The sequence below is a fragment of the Nyctibius grandis genome, chromosome 18 (genome assembly GCF_013368605.1).
Source record: "Nyctibius grandis isolate bNycGra1 chromosome 18, bNycGra1.pri, whole genome shotgun sequence".
NCBI lineage: Eukaryota > Metazoa > Chordata > Aves > Nyctibiiformes > Nyctibiidae > Nyctibius > Nyctibius grandis.
In genome coordinates, this window is record NC_090675.1 from 4,891,207 (window position 1) to 4,911,454 (window position 20,248).

At 50.8% G+C, this 20,248-nt stretch overlaps 1 protein-coding gene across 1 annotated transcript in view; it reads right to left on the reverse strand.

The window, feature by feature from the left end:
* Positions 1–1,044: 1,044 nt before the first annotated feature.
* CASTOR2 (cytosolic arginine sensor for mTORC1 subunit 2) overlaps positions 1,045–20,248 on the reverse strand; it is a 131,469-nt gene continuing 112,265 nt past the window's right edge. Inside the window, exons 7-9 of the mRNA XM_068415373.1 lie at positions 18,951–19,033; positions 17,354–17,448; positions 1,045–12,543 (exon numbers count right to left, since the gene is read on the reverse strand). Of these exons, the coding sequence (XP_068271474.1) occupies positions 12,478–12,543; positions 17,354–17,448; positions 18,951–19,033 (244 nt within the window). The 3' untranslated portion in view covers positions 1,045–12,477. The remainder of the gene's footprint in view (positions 12,544–17,353; positions 17,449–18,950; positions 19,034–20,248) is intronic.

Here is a 20,248-nt window from a genome sequence, read left to right on the forward strand (position 1 = left end):
GCACCTGCACAAGGGTGTGAGCCTGGACAGGTGAAGTAAGGAAAAAAACCAAAAACAAACCACAAAACACTAATGCTAAAAACCTCTCAGTGTGTCCAGTCTCTCAGGGGTCCAGGTGACAGTTTAACAGCCTAAATCCTGTGTATTTACCCTAAGTTGCTTTTGCGGGTAGCTGCAGGCAGTGCTGAGATTATATGGTGGTGCATGTGTTGGTTTTGGTGGTTTGGTTTGGTTTTTTTTTTTGTTTGTTTGTGTTTTTTTTTAAATGTATTAACCCCTCAAGGCAACGTGCTGCGTTAAGGCTGCATTCCAGATTAATAATCCCCACACTAAATTCTTATGTGAACACTCTTACACTTGACCAGAAGAGTCAAAAAATGGGTTACACTACGCTAAAAAGAGGATGCTTTTCTTGACCACAGTTTATGTAGATGAGCTGCTTCCCTTTAGACATCCACTGTAAATTAACTGTGATAGGGCTGATGATACACCTCATTTCACTGGTTTTTTCCTTGCACGCTTCAGCCGGGCTCTTCAGCTCCTCCTTGCCCAGAAGTGTGTGGCAATGGCATTGTGTGGCCGTGGTGCTTACTGAGACTGGGACAGCACCCAGCAGCAACTGCCCTAAACACTCTGCGAGGGGATGACATTTCTCCCTGCCCCGTTGGGTGCAAGGCTCAAGTGATGGCCTGGCACCATCTCTGCTGGGGCCTCCATGCTCCTGTGTGTTTCATGTCCTTCTGTGAGCAGGTAAAAATTAGGTCTTGCAATACACTAGTGGTGTCCCCTGACTTCTTATTTGAAGGGAATAGGCTGGGGCAGGTTTGGTGGCTCCCAGACAGCAGCGGCAGGATGGAGAAGATGGTGGCAGGTACCACCTAGGGGGGTAAAACACACTTGGTGACAGGGCCTGTGGTGAGCATGACATGGGACACCGAGAGCCTTGAGGACATCTGCAGCCCTTCCTATGGGTGTATGTAGGCAAAGGGCACTGGTGGGAGTAAGGCTCAGTGTGGCTGTAGGTCAAAAAAAGAGAGCTACATCTTATAGACAATGCCAAGCTCTGCTTTATTTTCATCAGTTTGATCAGTACAAAAGCAGACAGCGTATGTTTCACTTTTTATTCTTTTTCATTTTAATTAACACTTTACAAAGTACAAAATATACTGTCATTTATTTTGGAACATTAGGATTTTTTTTATTTTTTTCTGTTTTGTTTTTTTTTTTCCCCATACAGTACATAAATCTCAGCTTTTCAGCGTAAGACCAGCAAAAAAAGGAAGCGTGTGCGCTCGCTGGGAAAGCCAAGCAGCCACTTCTCAGCTCCACACTTCATGCCCAGAGCATGATCCTCAGCTGCTGCCTTGTTCCCTCTGCCCTACGCATGACATCCCTTCTCGCACAGAGGCCACCATCACTCTCAGTCTCCCCTACGCCTTGTGCCCCCGAGCTCTCAGGAGCTGCTGCCAGCACACGGTGCCCGACCCCACCGAGCGCAGCCGGCACGAGCAGCCTTCCCACAGCCCCAGCCTGGAGCAGGGGGTGCAGCACGGGCCCCTGTGCAGGGTGGACCCCCCCCCCCAGCTGGTTTGCATGAATCTGGTAATTAAAGGGAAAAAAAAAAAGCATTTTTTTGCCCCTCCCAAAGGAAAGGCTCCTGTGGGGTTTCTCAGCACGGAGGAGGGGCTGCAGGAGGCTGTGGTGTCCGTGTCCCCAGCCCGACCTCAACCACTTTGGTGGGTGTCTGAGGCCAGAACTGGCATTTCACGTGCAGAGAAAATGATACATAACTAACTTTTTTAAGAAGGTCCTGAAGGTTTGTGTTTCCTCCCCCAGGCTGCCCAGCATGGCCGTTCAAAGCAGCTGGGAGCAGCAGGGCAGACCCTGGTCTGAGCTGGGCAGATGCTGCGCCAGGAGCCTCTCTGCTCTCTTGGCTGCTCGCTAGAACCTCGGGTCAATGCCACGGCCACCCTGGGCACCTGGGGAAAATCTGGGCTCCTTCTTAAGTCCAAAAGAAGGGGAGAAAGAGAGAACTGCTTAGTCTTGTTCAAGCCAGTTGAGACGCTAATAAAGTGGCGATGCACTATGGCCGTGGAGGGCTGACACCCCCCCCATCCACCTCAGAACGTGCCCAACGCGGTAGAGTTATGGTGTAAACCTGCACCGTGACCTCACAGGGCAACAGCTCGCTGCATTTCAGCCCGGAGGAACCAAACTAAAAGTCTGTCCCTAAGCACTGGTGAGGGCAATGAGGCTCCCTCCAAATTAGCTCCTGGATGCCTTACGGTGCCCAAGGAGCAGGAGACACCCGACACGAGCCAGACACGTTTGCAAGGGGAGGCTGCAGGTCCAGAGCTGTTCCCTGGGCACTGTGGCACCGAGGAGCCCCCCCCCAAATCCCAGCACCACCAGGACCTGCTGGCACAGCTCGGTGGTGAGAGCGTGTTCACTCAGTTGAGGTCATCACAGTCCCTAATTTTAGTGAAAACAAGGGGAGAACGGGCTGCTGGGGAGTTCATGGAGAGAGGGAGGGAGACGGGCTCTTCCACAGGCTCAATCAGAGCATCCAAAGCTGGATCCTGCCATGAGCCACTGCCCGGTGACCTCCTTCTCCCTGCCTGTCCAAGCGCCATGGTCACCTGGCCACTCGGGTCGGCAGAACGAGTGTCCCCTTGCTGTCACTGCCATCTCTTGCTGCTGCAGAGGCAGAGTGGAGGAGGAGGAATAGGAGGCACTGGGAGAAAATACAGCTGCCATGGTCCTAAACAAACAGCCCACTCCTCGACTTCATGTCTCATGAACCCCAAATCCAAGCCTGTAGCCCACACAGAGGGGAGGGACAACGGGAGGAGTGACCCAGCCATGGGCAGCAGGGCCGGGGGACGGGACCACGCTGGCTGTGACACTGAGCACAGCCCTGGGCTGGCGAGAGGCAGGCGACTGCCACCGCCCTCCACATCGCCAGGGCCCTGCTCCGGGCACTGACAGCACCCAAACACAGGTCTCACACCCCAACTATCGACAGCCATCGGATTAGCATGATGATTTTTAGCAGCAGTGAGGTTTTTGGGTGAGAGGCAAGGGCAGCCCCGGCTGTGGGGCAGGTCTGGATCCCTGCTCCAGCACAACCAGGAACACTGGGAAAGGACCCTCCCAGTCCCCTCGGGGAGCTGCAAAAGAACCCAGCCCCTGGCCCAGGGACACCGACAGGCTCCTCCGTCCGTCCCCCCCCCGCTACTGGAGTGGTTCACAAATGCAGAGCAAATAAAAATTCAGAGGCAGGAAGAACAGAGCCAGCGTGGCTCGGGCCCCGTGGGGCTGAGAGAGGGGACCCCGGCAGGCAGGGTCTGAGGGACAGCGAGGGGACCATTCAGTTTTTAATTCTATGATGAACCTAAAATAAGGCCGAGGGCATCAAGTTGAAGCAGACTGCGTCTGTGCCTAATGGTAAAGGGAAACCCGGGCGCTCCTCCTGCAGAGCCGTCCTTTTCGTATACCGAACCTCCCAACCCCAGCACGGGGCTGGCTCCTGCTCCACAGCACTGACCCACACACACCATGTTCAAATGAGATGTTCAAAATTCCTTGATTTCTTCAAGAACAGGACTAGTTAAATAGCCTGCCTACGTGTATGGCTGCAGGGGACGGCGCGGCTGGATGGGAGAGCCCCGAGCACCCGGTGCCTCGGGCTGAGCCGCGGTGGGAAGGGTCCCTGCGCAGCCTAGTCCTGCCCGCAGGCAACCAGCCCCAGGAAGGTTTGCAGTTCCTGCAGTCGCAACAGCGGAGGCAGCTCTTTAGGTAATTTCAGTGATCTCAAAAATTCAAAAAAATCACAAGGCTGGCCTTAAAAATAATGACAAGAAACAACTACAACAGAAGGCCTAAGCATACACCCCCCCCTTGCCTCTTCCTCCAGCTCCCCGCATGGCAAATGCTCTTCCACTCTTCCTGCTGACCACAAACCCGAACAGGAGAGCGCTGGTTTTCTCCAGCAAAGGGGACGTTCCCTCTGCGTCCCCTCCCAGCCGATGGGAATGCCTCTGTGCGGGCAGCCAGGGCACGGCGGGCGAGGCGGCTCCGTTTGCCGGGGCCACGTCTCCCGTGGGACCCGTTCTCCAGAGCAGCCTCCCGACAGCCAGAGCCCGGTGCCTGTGTCGGTGTGCGTGGCCGTGGGGACACGGGGCCGAATGGATTAATTCCTCTTTCGGCGCCCGAAGGAGCATTAATGCTCTCAGCAGCTGTGCCGGCAAGCGGGGTGCTTCCAGCAGCGTTCCCACAAGGGCCAGGGAATCGGGTACTTGGAAAATTACATTTTTCAAGTTACAAAAGAGCTGGTAGGAATCCTTTGGGAAAAAGAAAAGGCTTATTACTGGAACTGCAGAAAGCTGGGGCGGACGCAGGGGGACCCCAAACTACAGCCAGCCTCCGACAGCATCTTCCCAAATGCAAGAGAGATGCTGCCTCTGCCCCGTACACACAGGGAGGATAAAAGCAACCAGCCCTCCAAAACGAAGGACGGAACAAGCCCCTGTTTTGGCATCATCTTTTAGGGTTGGGAGGACTCTGGTAAAACCGCTGTGTCTCCCTAGAGAGGGACACTCATCAGCCGATTGCTCTGCTGTGGTACAGGCAGAGCACGGACCCAAGGCAGAGTGGAGCGAAGTGCTCCCGCTCCGCTCTCAGAGGTACTTTGAAACTTCAAACCTGCCAGATTCCTGCTGGAATGCTTCAGCCTGAAGGAGAAATGGCTGGTGCTGTCTAGAGAGATCAAGAAAGGGACATCTTGGCTATGGATGTTCCAAAGAGGTATGTTTCTCTGCACACTCACACCCTAAAATGATAACAGACTTTCTTTGATACATAATTCATTTATTTCCACACTCACCAGAGCTTCTGCAGGGGCTGCTACAGCGAGGGTTCGCTGAGCAGCCTCCAGTGCACGTGCCATGTCGCAGCACCCAGTCCTTTTCGTCACCTGTGCCAACTACAGACGGTATTTCAGCCGAGCTGGTGTCTCAACCGAGCTGGTGTCTCAACCGAGCTGTGCTTAACGAAGACTGAATAAAGGGAGGCCGAGGGATGGAAAATGGGGGGGCTGAAGACAGGAGAATAACTCAAGATTCACAGTCGAGCGTTTCCCACCCAGGTGTCGTGGGAAGGTCCCGCAGCCCTCGCTGGGGATGGGCACAGAGCATTTCTGTACCAGCTTGGTGCTGCCAGGATGCCCGAGGGCTGCTGCTGGCCCCTGACACACATGGCCCATGGACAGACAGATGTGCTCATGGGGGGAAGGTGTCTACATCTGGAGGCAGATGTGCACGTCTCGGCCAATGTAAACACACCCCAGCACACGCTATAAAATGTAAATACTATTTGGCAAAGGATGACTGGGTTTTACTCTCTAGCAGGTAACAAAAGTTTCATCCAGTCCAACGTTTGCAGGCAGGACTGGAACAGGTCAGTGAGATGCCTTAAGCTGCTCACTGGGGATGTCCACAATCGTCACAGTAACGGAGAGGAACGAAATCCTCATCAGAAAATGATTTCTTGTCCATTGCCAAACGCTGCTGTGAGACACCTTCACTTGGGAGCTAGCAGCCGACGCGCAGGCTTGGCTGAACAAAGAATTTCTCCCTTGTCATGATCAGAAAATACCAATTATCCAGTGCCAAGACAGGAACGTTTGCTCTCACTGAGCGCTGACTGTGCTGATACGGGACCCGGCAACTTTTAGTCGAGTTGCTGACGTCTAAAGCAGGGAGTGTGGATGCCCCGGTGCTCTGGAACAGCACGTGTGGGAACACGGATGGGAAAACCCACATGGATGTGACTAACCCCTCTGGCCACAGTGCCCGACACCACCATTACTTCAAAACACACAGTGGTACTTGGAGGCTTTCTCCCAGGGAGAGGTTGAGCATCGGAAGATGTTCTGGATAGCGGGGGTGTGGGAGGGCTCGCGCCACCTTTGCTGGGACGGTGCTACCGGGACAAACGCATCCCCGGGGGTCACTGGGCCGAGCGGGGAGGCTTGGCAGGGACAGGAGGTCTGTTTGATTCAAAAAGGAAAAAGAAGAATGAAAATGCTTTTGTGTTCACAACAACAATGTGCAAACCTGCGTACATTCACATTTGCACAACTGAAAAAGAAACAAGTAATTCCTTCACATCACTCGGCCCTCCAGCTCTCCCCACCCTTCCCCTGGCCTTCCCGTGCCTCCACTAACAGGGACCTCCGCAGAGCCCTTCGTGCCGTGGTGCGGGGAACAGCCGAGACACAGACAGGGATGCCCACAGGAACAGAGGAGCCGGGGCCGACACCACGGCTGCTGCAAGTCAGCACGGACCAAAGCCACGGCCCTGCTCACACCAGGGAAGTTGCCCCCTTGGCAACAGAAGAAAATTCAAGCATTGTACAGCAAAGCTAAGAATAGATGGGAAACGGCTTCTCTCAGAGCCAGACTCTGATCAAACACATGCAATTTAGCCTTTAATGTCCCAAACAGCTTCCCAACCTTCATGGGATGCCAGAGTCACGCTATTAAAACCTCATCCCAGGGACACACTGTGAGACAACAGGTCCCCGCGCAGGGCAGACAGTGTGGGAACGTGCCTGGGGATGGCAAATGCAGCCCCTGCAAATGCATCGCACACGCCGGGGCAGCCTCTGCGCAGAGCTGCTTTCTGCCTCGCCTCTCTCAGGTGTCTGCACCCTGCTGAGAGCATCAAGTGCGTCAGGAGAACACCTGGGTGCTCACGGAGCCACGCTGGAGCTGAGCGACCTCCTCTCTACGTGCTCCCCACGCTGCGCTGCCTCATCGCCCTCCCAGCATCTGCAGGACAAAACGTAACGCTGCAGAAAAATTAAACCTGAAAAACTTCTGTTGGATGCTTTTCTTGGCTAAAGCAATCGTGCCCTTCCAGAAACATTTTCCTTCGAGTGTCAGTCCTGCAAATCCCTACGCCTGCTCTGCATGGCACGTCTTAACAGACCAAACTACTGCTCAGTGCCACCTGCAGCCCCCCAAGCAGGATCTGACACCAACAGGCTTTTGTTAGAGACAAGGGTTGAGTCATCTCTGACCAACAGCATTCCCTACCCGTGCCCTGGGAACGGCAACACGGAGCTTGGAGTTCAAAGCACATTTGGAAGCAGCAGCGTGAGGTTTATATGATGAATGTTCTTTCTAAACGGCATCGCCATTCAGCACTAATACCAACGTCACCCGCTGCAGGTGCCACAATCCCTGCGCTCCAGTCAAACCCAATACTTCCATTAAGGCCTCCCTATGCAAGAGAGATTAATACATTTAAGCACAGTATTTCAGAAACTCTACCAGCTGCAAAGCAAACGGACTGCCGTGTCTGACCAGAAACAGAAAGCTGCGCAAACCCACACGAGGCTGCATTCATGGGGCAGACAGGAACCCTGAAGGAGCTGCAAGGCAGCACCCCACTGCGTTTGGTGGGGTGTAACCGAAATATCAAACTAGAGGATTCTTTTTTTTTTTGCATAAAAACCTTCTCCCACCTGGACCCCAACAAACAGCACTGCTGGTCAGCAGGAAAAGCTGACAATGAGACGTGCAGACTGCACACTTCCATTGATGGAGTTCAAACAGCCCCTCCTGCTTTTAATGGGAAAAGACCCTCCAACATTTCCATCTATTTAAAAATAACCCACAGATTTAAGCTCCTCACAGGCCAACAAATCCAAGTTTTCCAATAAATACCAGAGCTTGTGTGAGCCATGGGTTGTCTTCTGGACACCAAACCCCCAACAGCCACATCTACCAAAAAAAAACCCATCCCTGGAGAAGTGAAGTGCCCGCAGGCAAGAGGCAGCCGGGCAACCACGTACCCACAGCCTCGCATGGGGACCTGGGGAAGGCCACCACGAACCAGCTCCGGAGGAACCGCGGAGACCTGGCAGGCAGGAGGTTCAGGAGGTGCTCCCGGACCCAGCCTTGGCTGGGGGAAGGCGGCACAGGCACCAGCTCGGTGCTGCCAGCAACTGGAAGCCCCATTGCAAACCCCCCAGCCAGGCTCTGGGCAGGCACTTCGCAAACGAACCATCGCTGCTGATGGGCTGAAGCGATTCAGGGCAGCAACTAAAATATATATAAAGAAAAAAGGAGCAATTTTCCTACAGTCTCTGTGCTTGAGGCACCAAACTGAAGAGGAACGGGGTGTTTCTGGAGCGGGCAGGCAAAGCTGATGCTCCGGGTCAGCTTTGCTCCTGCTCTTCGCTAAAAACGTGGCGAGAAATCCCGAGAGCGTAACTAGGTATTCATATTGCCTATATACTTGAATTAAAAATATATGGTGAATAAATGTGTGTATACAGCACTTACTACACACACATACACACACACACACACACACAGAGTGTGTGCCTGGAGTATACACACATGTACCCACGCAGTATATATTAACCGATATTGCTCAAGTATATACGCTATGTACAGTATAGAGCCATACAAACATAAACCACGGATATTTATATATATGTGCACTATAGAGACCTACTCAGCATTTCTATGTAAACACTACACAATTATATGAACGTACGCACACACTTGCACACACAGAAAGGAATTTCCAGCCAAAATCTAATCGGGGTGGGGGAAAAAAGACAAAAGAACTACGTAGTAACACACACAACATGAGAAAGGTCGAGATTTCTAAGAAAACAAAGGCCTCAGAGAAACAAGGAGGGCGCGGGAGGGCCTCGGTCTCCTTCCCTGCCCACCCCTCCTTGCAGGGCTGGAAACGCTTTTTGCATTTCGCTGTTTGGTGAGTTTTTGTGCAACGAGAGGAACCGAAAGGGCCCGGGGAGGGTCCCGCGGCGTTACGGCGATCCCTGATTAGCAGCAGCAAGCACGGCGGGGTGACGCTCTCGAGAGCCGAGCAGGGATGCTCGGGGCAGCATGGGGGGCTGGCAGGTCACCCGGGCTTTCAGCGACGGGGACACCCAGCCAAAGGGCGTCCCACGGAGACACGCTCGTCCTTCACACAGTGTCAAACAGCACGGCGCCAGGGATGCTCAGAGACAGTACTAGCATACAGCATTAAAAAAAAAAAAAGACAAGACCCCTCCATTTTTGCCCACCCCAAAGGCCAGGAGTTGTTGAGCAGCTTTAAAAGCCACCACTTTGGGCTCTTCAAGCACTGTGGTGTTATATTATTATTATTACTATTTTATTTTTTTTTAACAAAGCCCCTACAGACCCCTTCGTGCCTTATCCAGTGAAGGTCTCACAAGCAACACCACTGTGCAAGTTTGCCCCGATCCTGCCCGCGTGCTGGTGCGAGGTCCAACCAATTCTGCCTGAATTCAGAGTACCGCAGTTCCCACCAGCAAAGCGATGCGGGGAACGCTAAAGGGAAAGCATCAAACTACCCCAAGTTCTCTGAAACAACCTTCTTGGTTCTCAGGACAAAACGAGAGAGGAAATAAAAAGGTGAAGCCGAGGATGACGGCAGAGACAGAAAGTCCCTCAATGGCTTTTCACACCTTGTGAATTTTTCAGGCTAACTTTCTCATGCTGGGACATCAACCTGCTTTGTGAAGTATTGAAACACCCCAAAAATTTCTACAGATTTCACAAATTTAAGGCTGACTCCCTCGGGAAAAAAAGTGGAAAATTTAAATTAAAAGATCAGCCTCTAAAATAGCCTGAGTGCAAAGTTTAAAAAAAACCATTAAAACCTATTTTTTTCGCTTTCTCTTAAGGCTCAGTAAATCTGATGCTTGTTTCAAGTAATCCCTCACCATACACGTCGCGGTCCCTAGAAAGCAGCACCAGCACACGCGGAGGGCAACTCAGGTTGCTCTCTGATGCGGAAAGTGGCTAAATAATCATTTTCCAATGGCTGACAAAACCCAGGAGCACAAAGATGACCCTGTCCTGGTGAGCCTGTCCACGCACACAGGGAAAGCTCAGGCTCAACTGAGCCGACCACAAAGCCTGGCTGGCAATTCAGTAGCTGGACAGCAACTCATGTGCCCGTATCGCTCTCCAAACTAATCCTGCAGAGTCCTACAGACACCCCAATCTGCCATCCCGAGGAGCAGCCCTTCAACAGTGTAGGTGGTGAAAACCTCGCGACCGTCTTGCCACATCCTTCAGCCCTCGACGCTGCGCACGTTCCCATAAAACATCTCTGAGTGCTTTTAATCATCGCACTGCGCAGCCTGCGCTCGCAGCCTTACAGCACGTGGCAGGAGACCAGAGCATCCTTCCAGGCAAACACCCAGAGACGTGTGGTGCTGCACCGGGAATAAACCTTCACCCCAGAAATCTGGAGTGAATATAACATATCGTGGGGCAACTCTGAAAGCCCATGTAAAGGACCAGCAAAACATACTGTTCGGTAAAGGATTGAACACGTGCCTCAGTGCTGCTCAGCAGGGATGCTTTAATTCTGTTAGGGCCTACAAAGGAAAGTTACCCATGCTTTTCCTGTGGACGCTCTGACTCCCTGTCTAGCTGCCACACAACATCCCACTGACAAAAAAACAGAAAGATTTGAAACTCAGCACCTGGGTCCAGCAGCACCAGAAACCACAAGTGTTAAGCTCAGCCCTCCAGCACCGTGAATGGGGAACTAAACAGCGAGGCATAAGCTGGGGTGTGTGTTTGCATGTCCTACACACCACCATAAACCTGCATGTCCTACACACCAGTATAAACCTATTTGCATGTCCTAAACACCAATGTAGCCCATGCTATGATCTCAGGTGCTTGCTTACTGCCCCCAGATTAATGCAAAACCCTGGCTCAAACCTGCAAGATGCAGCCTCAGGAAAATCATGCTAGAGGCTGACTCTTAAGCAAGGCTGGAAAGCCCTCATTAGAACTGTGAGACCAGCAAGTTCTTCATATCAAAAATGAAATTGGAAGAAGAATAGAAATGCAAGAAAACCTGCAGCTCCTAACTGTAAAAGCAGAGTCCTCTGCAGGCGGCTTCTCCTTTCCGCCACCCCTCGCCGCACGGTCACAGCACAGTGCAGACCGCTGGTACCTACGTCCTGGGGGACACTTGCTCTCCTGGCACTGGTCCCTGCTGTCTTCCACGGTGCTGGGAGCAGCCACAGGCGCGATTCAGAGGCGGGTGCCACCACAGACCTCGATGCCTGGCTCCCACTGGCCTGCAGTGTTGGCTCAAGCCAGGAGCAAACACGCTCCTTGCTGCCCCACGGGAAAAGCCCCCATCATCTTCCTGCGCCAGGACCAGAAGGAAATGCCCGGAGTTTCATGCGTTTTCAGCACCGTTCTGCTTTTGAAGGGCTGCCCACTGAACCCAGTGGAAAAACCCCGGGGTTCAAGTCCCCAGCTGGCAGTGATCTCCACGCTGGTGTTGAAGGAGCTGATGAAAAACTGCAGGAGGGTCCCAGCAGGGCTTGGGCACCCTCCTGGCCCTGGTGGGGACAACCCGCTGTGGCTCGTGGCCAAGGTGGCCTGGGATGTGCAGGAGCAGCTACCCAGGGACCCCGGGCAATGCTTCGTGTCCCTGTGAATGTGTACAAAGCGGGTAGGAAAAAGCCCATGGGGACAGGAGAAGAGATGGCTCCCTCCTCTGGCTGGCCCTTGGGGACAAGGGCTTGAGGATGGCTCTGATGGGGGGGTGAGGGGACAGCAGCTGCCCTGGAGCAGGGGCCATGGCAGGAGAACACTGGGGGCAGCGGGAGGGTGACTGGGGAAAACGGAGCTGAAGCGGCTGAGTTTCACTGCAGACACAAGTCCTGGTGGCACCAGCTGCCGGGAGGTGGGCCAGAGCCACGCTCTCCCAGCCCGGGTTTTCTCAGAGCAGCCAGGCTTTGACTGCAGGGAGAAAGGGAAAAGGGGAAAATCCAAACAACTGGCTGTTTTCCCCTTTTCCAACACCAAACAGTTTTGCCAGGGGAAACAGAACCCAATTCCCATCCTAGCTCGACACAGGCAATGACGGACAGTCCTCAGAAAGTCTGATGCGAGGAGACAAGCCAGCACTATGCGACGTCTTTTCTGTTTAATTCCATATTTCATTGTTTATGGTTTCAGGGCTCTCTCTGAGCAAGTGGCCCGTCCGTCCCAGCCGTGCCGCGAAGCTCTGGGCAGAGCGCCCGCACGTACGGCCATCCGCGCCGCCGCGCTCCGGGGAGGGACGGGTGTCCCTGGGCAGCTCCCCCCACACCGAGAACACAGGCAGGTTACACTTCACCTTGGAACTGAACGTCAGGAAACCGTCTGAACTGCCTTTCGTCCTGCCCCTCATTCATAAATTTAATAAAATAACAATAATAATAATAATAATTAAAACAAAGGCTTATTGGAGCTGTTTCTGCTCAACTTTCCACAGTCTCTTTTCATGTCACTCTCTGGAATCAGATTTTTCAAGAAATACTGTGAGAAAAAAAGAATAATAATAATAATAATTATAATAATAATAATTATAATAATAAAAAGCATCTGGAACCAGCTCAGAAGATTTCTAATGCTTTTCAGCTTGACTGACTTGGAGTGCATTGACCACACCGTTTATATTTTCTTCAGGTACCTGCAAGGAAACAAAAAAGAAAGGTCACGCTCTAGCGAAAGCTAGGGAGGGACGACAAGGAAAGGAGAGGCAGGAGATGAAGCCAGCACAGTCCCAAGGAGGCACGTACTTTGCTGTTGGGCACATGAACTCCATCCACCAGAGCCACCCTCCGGCTCAAAAGCGTTAACCCGAGGAGCAAACATTGCAAGTAAGATCTGGCTGGTTTGCTGTCTGGATGGCAGGTGCTCGTAGGGAGGCAACTGTTTTGGGGTTTTCCTTTCCTTCTCCTCTTCCCCTCCCCTCCTTCTCCTTCCTTTCACTGGTAAAGCACCTCACTGGGGTGGGCCACGCTGACCCTGTGGATGGTCGCGTACCACCTCCCCTCTCGGCCCTGCTCCCTGGCCCTGGCAGACGGCGGAGCAGCTGCTCCCCACCTGGGACCGCAGCTGGGCAAGAGAAAACCTGACAACCTTTCAGTGCTGTCACTGCTCCAGTGCTGGGTCTGTCTCAAGAGAGCCACTGCCTGTCCAAAAACCACCTTATTTCTTGGAATTCCCAACACAGCTTTCACAGAGAGGAATGGGGATACCCAGGAAAAGCTCCAAGAGTCCTTGTAGTTCATTTATCACCACAAATATTCCAGAGACTTGATTTATGCGTCAAAGCATTTGTACACCAGGAGCTCACTCATGCAAGGTGGCTGCGCTGATGGATTTATGTGGCTGCCTAAGGGCCCCATGAGGCCCTCCAGTGCATCCTACAGGGCTGGGACCCATAAGTGTGGGTGGGGAGACCACGTCGAGTGACAAGGGGACATGTCCATCAAAGGAAGAGAACTGCCAGTCTGCTTGTGGTGGGGGTCCCAGATGATGTGGCGTAGCACCTGAGCTTTCTTATCCAGTCTTGTGATGAGACTGAACCATAGAAGTCCATATACAAAATTATTAGTGGGTGTCTTTTCACACTTACAGAATCATAGAATTGTTTTGGTTGGAAAGGACCTTTAAGATCATCGAGTCCAACCGCTAACCCAGCACTGCCAAGGCCACCACTAACCCATGTCCCTCAGCACCACATCTACACGGCTTTTAAATCCCTCCAGGGACGGGGACTCCACCACTGCCCTGGGCAGCCTGTTCCAGTGCTTGACAACCCTTTCGGTGAAGAAATTGTTCCTGATCTCCAATCTAAACCTCCCCTGGCACAACTTGAGGCCATTTCCTCTTGTCCTGTCACTTGTTACCTGGGAGAAGAGACCGACCCCACCTCACTACACCCTCCTTTCAGGCAGTTGTAGAGAGTGGTAAGGTCTCCCCTGAGCCTCATTTTCTCCAGGCTAAACACCCCCAGTTCCCTCAGCCGCTTCTCATCACACTTGTGCTTATACTTACTGCAAGAAAAACTCCTTGTAACAGAAGATGAAAAAGATCTCAGAGCAACTGTCATCGGTGGAAAAGAATATCACAAGTAAAGTTACATCAGACAGAAGAGAGGCGTCTGACCGTTACATAAACTCAAAGATGACACTCCAGGGACAGGCAGCTAACAGCTCTTGGAAAGTGGAAAGGGGACTGAGGGAAAAACAAATTATCTGTGAGCTGCTGCAAGAAGCCAAAATAATTCATGGTAAGTAAGTTGAAGAAGGGACTGTCTCCTCTGTGAGGTGTTTGGGTCCTTGGCCAGGAGGACAGTACCTGGATTCACTGGACACCCTCCAGAGCTCAGACAGTTGAAATACAACTGGACTGTGATTTTCCGCAAGGCTTTTGACAAAACTGAGGGGAAAAACCCATGAGAAATAACAAGAAAAACGTTCAGTTTTCCAATGGGAAGATGGAATAGGAGTGGCTAACTCTGATGATGTGTGAACAAAAGTCAGCTGGGAAAGGAAGAAAATAATCTTAAAACAACCATAGAGTGAATTCTTCTGGGTTAGGAAGAAAACCCCAGCAAACCTCCACTGTAGGAAACAGGAGTCTGAGGCAGGACTCTCTGCTGCCTCCCCTCCATCATTTTTCCCAGTATGCTGAACACTGCAGTGGAACAAGCTGTATGACTCTCTGCCTCTCCAGAAGATAATGAGAAAAGACATAGTAATCAATTTTGCAAAATACGCGTTCTCAGCCAGCCCCAGCGGAGGAACAGCAGGTCTCTGTACATGCTCCCTCAGTGCAGTAGAGAGGCAGGAGGAAGCAGAACCAGCCAGTCCTGGCCCACTGGCTTTGACCTGCACGGACCCACCTCCTCACCTAAACACAACAGGCTGACCCTCCATCCACTGCGAAATGCGTGTCTCCCTTGCCGTCAGGGAAATGGTATCAATCATACTGCAGATGTTTGGGCCGGATTTTCTCCAGGACAGATGTGCAAACAGTTTTGATTTGTAGGACACATCCTAGTTTGCCACCAGTGGAGAAGTCCTACCCCTCTCTGCCCTGTAGAGAAGATCCCTATCCCAGAGCAGCTGGTGCAATGCGTTTGCTTGTCAGCTGGAGGGCAGATCAAAGCATCTACCATGAAGGGAAAAGTAAAACTCCAAACTATGTCCCAGACATAGCTTCGGCCTCATTAGATGCAAAATGCCAGTGAAGAACAGCAAGATACCTCTGAGCATGAGGCAGCGAGAGCAGAGCACCTGGAGAAGGGACTCTTCTCACTTGCTCTCTCTAGAGGGAGCTGGAAACCATAGCTCTCCAGCCCGACCTTATGTCACCCAGCAGATACACCTCAGACCTCGAGGTTCCCATCTCAGCGTTGTCTCCCAAAGGGATTTCTTCTCAAGCACAGGTCCTGATTTCCAGGGCAAACTTCTACAGCTACAGCATTGCAGGAAGACCTGAGTATTAACACCCAGGTCAAATAAAAAATTAAGCAACAAAAAACACCTTAAGATGCACAGGAATAAAAAAAAGATCAGGTCAAAGGGAACCACAGGCTTTTACAAAGCACTCTAAATTGTTGACAACAAGTACTGAACAACCTTAAAGAACGGGAGGATGTAGAGAACGGATTCAAGATGCACTTAGACCTTGGGACATGTCACTAGAAGTCAAGGTGTCTGGGTAGCAAAGGTAGGGAAAACGTGACAAAATCTAGGTCAGGGTCTTGGCCAACAAAATCAACTAGAGCCAGCAAGTACACAGTCCAGCCACCACTCCCGGAGCAAGGTCAAGCACAGAAGGGCTTGAAATGCCCCTTCCCCATGGTGGAAGGATCTGACAGCTAGAATAGCACTGTCCAGATGAAAAGGCTTTTAAAGTCGTTAAGAAAAGAAAACAGCAAGTAGCAGAGAAAATGCTAAAATACTGATCTGAGTAAGGACGATCCGCAGACCTTAATGCATGGCCCCAATAATACCCTGCCAGCTGCTCGGAGGCAGGGCTCTGCCGTGCTCACATGCAGCAGGATGAGATGCTTTTAAAAGGCGGAGCTGCCTGCAGAGTCATCACAATTGTACGGCACAAGCTGCGAGTGAAATATCTATTTTAACTGACAGGGCTTCCTTCTGATATTGCTTGACAACTAGAAGCACTCTGCACCTTGTGCTCTGCGCAGAGAGCAGGCACCTGGGGCCACAACAACAGGCAGGAATGTGAGGCAAAGCTAACAGTATTGATTTTAAAATGGTGTTTTATTAGCTTATCTTATCAGCACAGTTAATATTCAAGAAAATAAGACAAACATATACAACACTTTGACCTTTGCTATCTGGAATAATATTTACTTTTACTCTTCACACACATGACCTATAGGCTGCAAATGGTTCACACCAACTGCGAAAAAACAAAATAATTAGCTGAAAAAAACCCGCCTTGAACTCACTGGAGCTTTCACAGGTGAAAAGTAGGGCTTGGGCAGTGAATTTACAGCGATGAATGGAGAAGTATAATGCAATAACGGGCACATTTAAGAAAAAAAAAACCCAAAAAGCACAAAGTGGCTGAGTTTTGTTAGCTTTGTTAGCGCGTGGGCTACTGACACCCTCCCTCAGGCCCCGGGGAATGGGCTCCAAGTCAAATGCCATGCTGTTTGTGGCTACAGGCACAGCAATTTTCCCTTTTCAAGGAAATTCCTCATTTTTGAGGGTGTCCTACACAGCCAAGGAAGAGCAGAGGTAGGCGTAATGCCTAGAAGGTAAAATATCCACCAGTATAAAAGAGAAGAAAAGAGAAGGCCCTCATGCTGGTGATGGTGCTGCAACTGCTATGGGCACTCATGAAAACAAACATGGCTTCGAAATCACCCTCCCTTGCTGTGCTGCCAGTTATTGCTATTTTATGAAAAGCCTACACCACGAGGAGGACGATGCAGAGACAGCAGAGCTACTCAGGACTCACAGGTGGGTCTCAAAATGCAAAGGTTAGGGCCGTGCGGGTACCGAGAGACGAGGGCAGGGGTTTGGTATTGGGAGACTCTCCAAAATAGTTCCCCCACACAAAGGCACCCTCCTAAGAGTCTGAAGCCTCTGACTATGCTTGCAGGAGAACAGAGAGGGTTTGTGGCTGTTTCTAATAAAATATAATGATGCAGTGGACGAGACTGCTGGGGAGGTTGTGAAGTCTCCATCGCCACAGGTCTTTAAGGACTGAGACCAGCCCTTTGCAAGAAGGACACTCCCTAACGCTGTTTTGCCTTGGGGTAGGGCTGGGCTTGGTTCAGGAGCCTCTGACCCAGGGCAGCGACAGGCAGGAGGCTGGAGAGGTATCTGCTGGGCTACATCACAGCAAAGGCACTCCAACAAGCTCTCCAGATGGGAAATGTTCTCATCATGAGTTTTCTCCCAGGCAAAAGACCTCCCCTATTTCAAAGAAGCTGCCTTGATACTCACCAACGCGTGATCAAACTTAAAAGTACTGATGTAGTAGGCTGGGATGTCGGCTGCGGCCAAAGGCTCAGAAATCTGAGCGACAATTCCACATTCATCTGTGGGGGAAATAAAAACTCAATCACTGTCTGAATGGCACCTGTCAGTCTCGCTGAACTCCTGGGTCTTGCCAGCTCCGTGCATGCACAGGAAGGAGTTTGTCTTCACAAACTCTGATCAGGAGGGATCTCTATAGTAAAATGTGTTCTTTCTCACAGAATGGGGCTCTTTGGGCCACAACGATACATTGCACATTTGATTTTATTGCTGCCTTCTTGTTACAAAGAATATAAATCCCCCAAAGGCACAAAACATTAGAACTGGAATGATTTTCAGAGGTCCAAAGAAAGGTAATTAATGACTTTCTGGAAGGAAGCACCAAAGACGGTCTCATATACTCTTAACCTCCATTTTTCTCTTTAGTTGTTGCTATTAAACTTTGCTGTGCATCTCTGAGAGAGGAGATGCTGACCTGCTGGTTGGCCTGGACACATGGCTGGTTCCTAGACCACAGACCACCCCAGCCCCTGAGACAGGATTTCACGCCAGTTTAAATGGTTCATCTGTCCTGTTCATTGCAGATCAATGGTACATTGTTTCCAGATGAAATCTGACTTTCCCTGATCCAAATTGCACATTTCAACTTGACTCTAAGCTAACATATTTAAACATCTCATATTTAGGGGACTGGCAGGTGTGCTGATGTCCCATCAGTGACATATACCATGCCATTTCTACACATTTTGCCTCTAAGATGCATAAAGAGAAGGTCCATGAAAATTTTCTTCTTGCTACTTTTGTTTGTCTGGTGTAGAAGTAGCAATTAAATATAAAAATTGTCCAGCATTTTTCAGAGATGTTCTTGAAGCCTGTATTTTGTAACAGTTTCAGAGACCATGGGCAGGAGCCCCAGTGTTTTCTAAAAATCAGGCCTTTGTTGCGGTATTCAGATCGGACTCCTTAAAGCTACAGGGGACACAAAAATAACAAGAACAGTTCTGCAGACGTGAAGCATTTACTCTGTGTTACTTAGGTCCAATATGCTTTTGAGTAGAGAAAATGTTTGCAGCATTGGATGTGACACAGGTCTATGAATAGGACTCCCCCTTGGACTGCTCTAAATCTACACTAAACCTACGAAAGGCACAGAGCTGCCCCAGGACTGCACTGGAGTGTCAGTGCTTCCTGACCACTGATTTCAGTGATCTATAATGCATTCCCATGTCATCTCTTTGTCCACTTTTTCTCTTTAAACAGAGACCCAGCTGTAGCTACCTTCAAAGTCCAGCAGATGAATGCAATTTGAATGGAGCTGTCAAGCATGTAGCACTTCCAAAAGTATATAGTATATTGCTATAGTATATAAATAATATAGTATATTTAGTCTGACTTATTAGATAGGAGTCAGACTCCTCCTGTTTGCAAATCTCAGCTTGCAAAGTCATGTAAAGCTGCTGGCTCTTAAAAAGCCTCAGCCTTAGATGGATTTTTCCATCATCCTTGAAGGCCCTGAGGCAACTGGCTACCTGTGCACCAACTGAGCCCACAAATGTTTACCCACCGAAGCCAAGAGGCTGCCCACCAATCCGCACCATCTTCCAGAGTTCGCCAGATGCACTTGTAAACAACAAATTATTAGGAAATCTGTAAAAGAAAAGGAACACCAAAGGTGGCAATTAAAACACAGCAGTGTGTCGGATTCTGCCCGTGGGGATGCTGCTGTTCCTGTATCCCTGCGCTGCTGGAAGCCAACAAAGCGGCGGCAGCAGCTCGGTGAAACTGAGAGAAGTGAAGGCAAGCGGGACAGATGCACCCGCCTGCCCCCCCAGATGTCCTACGGTAAATCAGCGTCTGATGCTGGAAGTGTGCACAGCGAGACCGTTAATCTGAAGGCTTGATTTGAGCTGCGTTTAGAAACACCTCGGGACAGAATATGTTTCCACACCTACTCTCTTAGGAATGTGAATGGTGATCACTGTTTTTGTGGCTGAGCATCGTCAGTGCTTTTTTCCATACCGCCCCTGGGAGGTCCCTGGGAACCCTGCAGACATCCCCATTTCTTAGCAGGGGAAAGAAGACCAGTGGCTAAGAGACTTGCCAGAGGTCAAGCAGGCAGCCTGTGACAGAGAAGGAATTGGCTGCCCGGGTTCCCCAAGCACCAGCTGCCACTCCAACCCTCTATCTTCCCTTGAAGGCAGAGAGAGGTTTACTCCAATTAAGGCTGAAGAAACTTTCAAGAGGGCAATTAACAGTTTGCAAAACAAGTCCCTAGGGCAAGCAAGGACCAAACCCAAACACTGCACCGTGTGTCAAAAGCAAATCTACACACTGCATCTCAGGGCAGCATCCTGTCTAGCCTCCAGACCTCAGAGATGTCTGTGATGTGAAGCCGCAGAAGTACACACATACACACACGAACAGGCTGATGTTTGCTCCCGAGCTGACTTTCTCCTTGCCAGACAAACGAGTCACGGGCTCCCACTGCACAGGGGTGACTCAGTACATTATCATCACAATGAGACTCCACCGAGCCCAGCCACGTGTAAAAGCAAAGCGGGAGGACAGCATCACTGACGTCCCCACCCTACTTTTGGCCTTTAGCAGTAAAATTTCAACCACGTACACCAGATTCTTTTGGTTTTTGCTCTTAAAAGCACACCTAATGAACAACGGAATCAAAATGTCAAGATCACTTTGCTCCAGAGTCTCTCATTCCAAAGTGAGGTAACCCTGCATTACATTGGCTTGTGATTTCACTGAGGGCTTGAACAGACAAGCCCAAAATTCAGGAGCTGGAATTAACATGCCAGACTTCACTCAGAAAAGTGACAGGTTGTAGAGGCACATGGCACCCACACA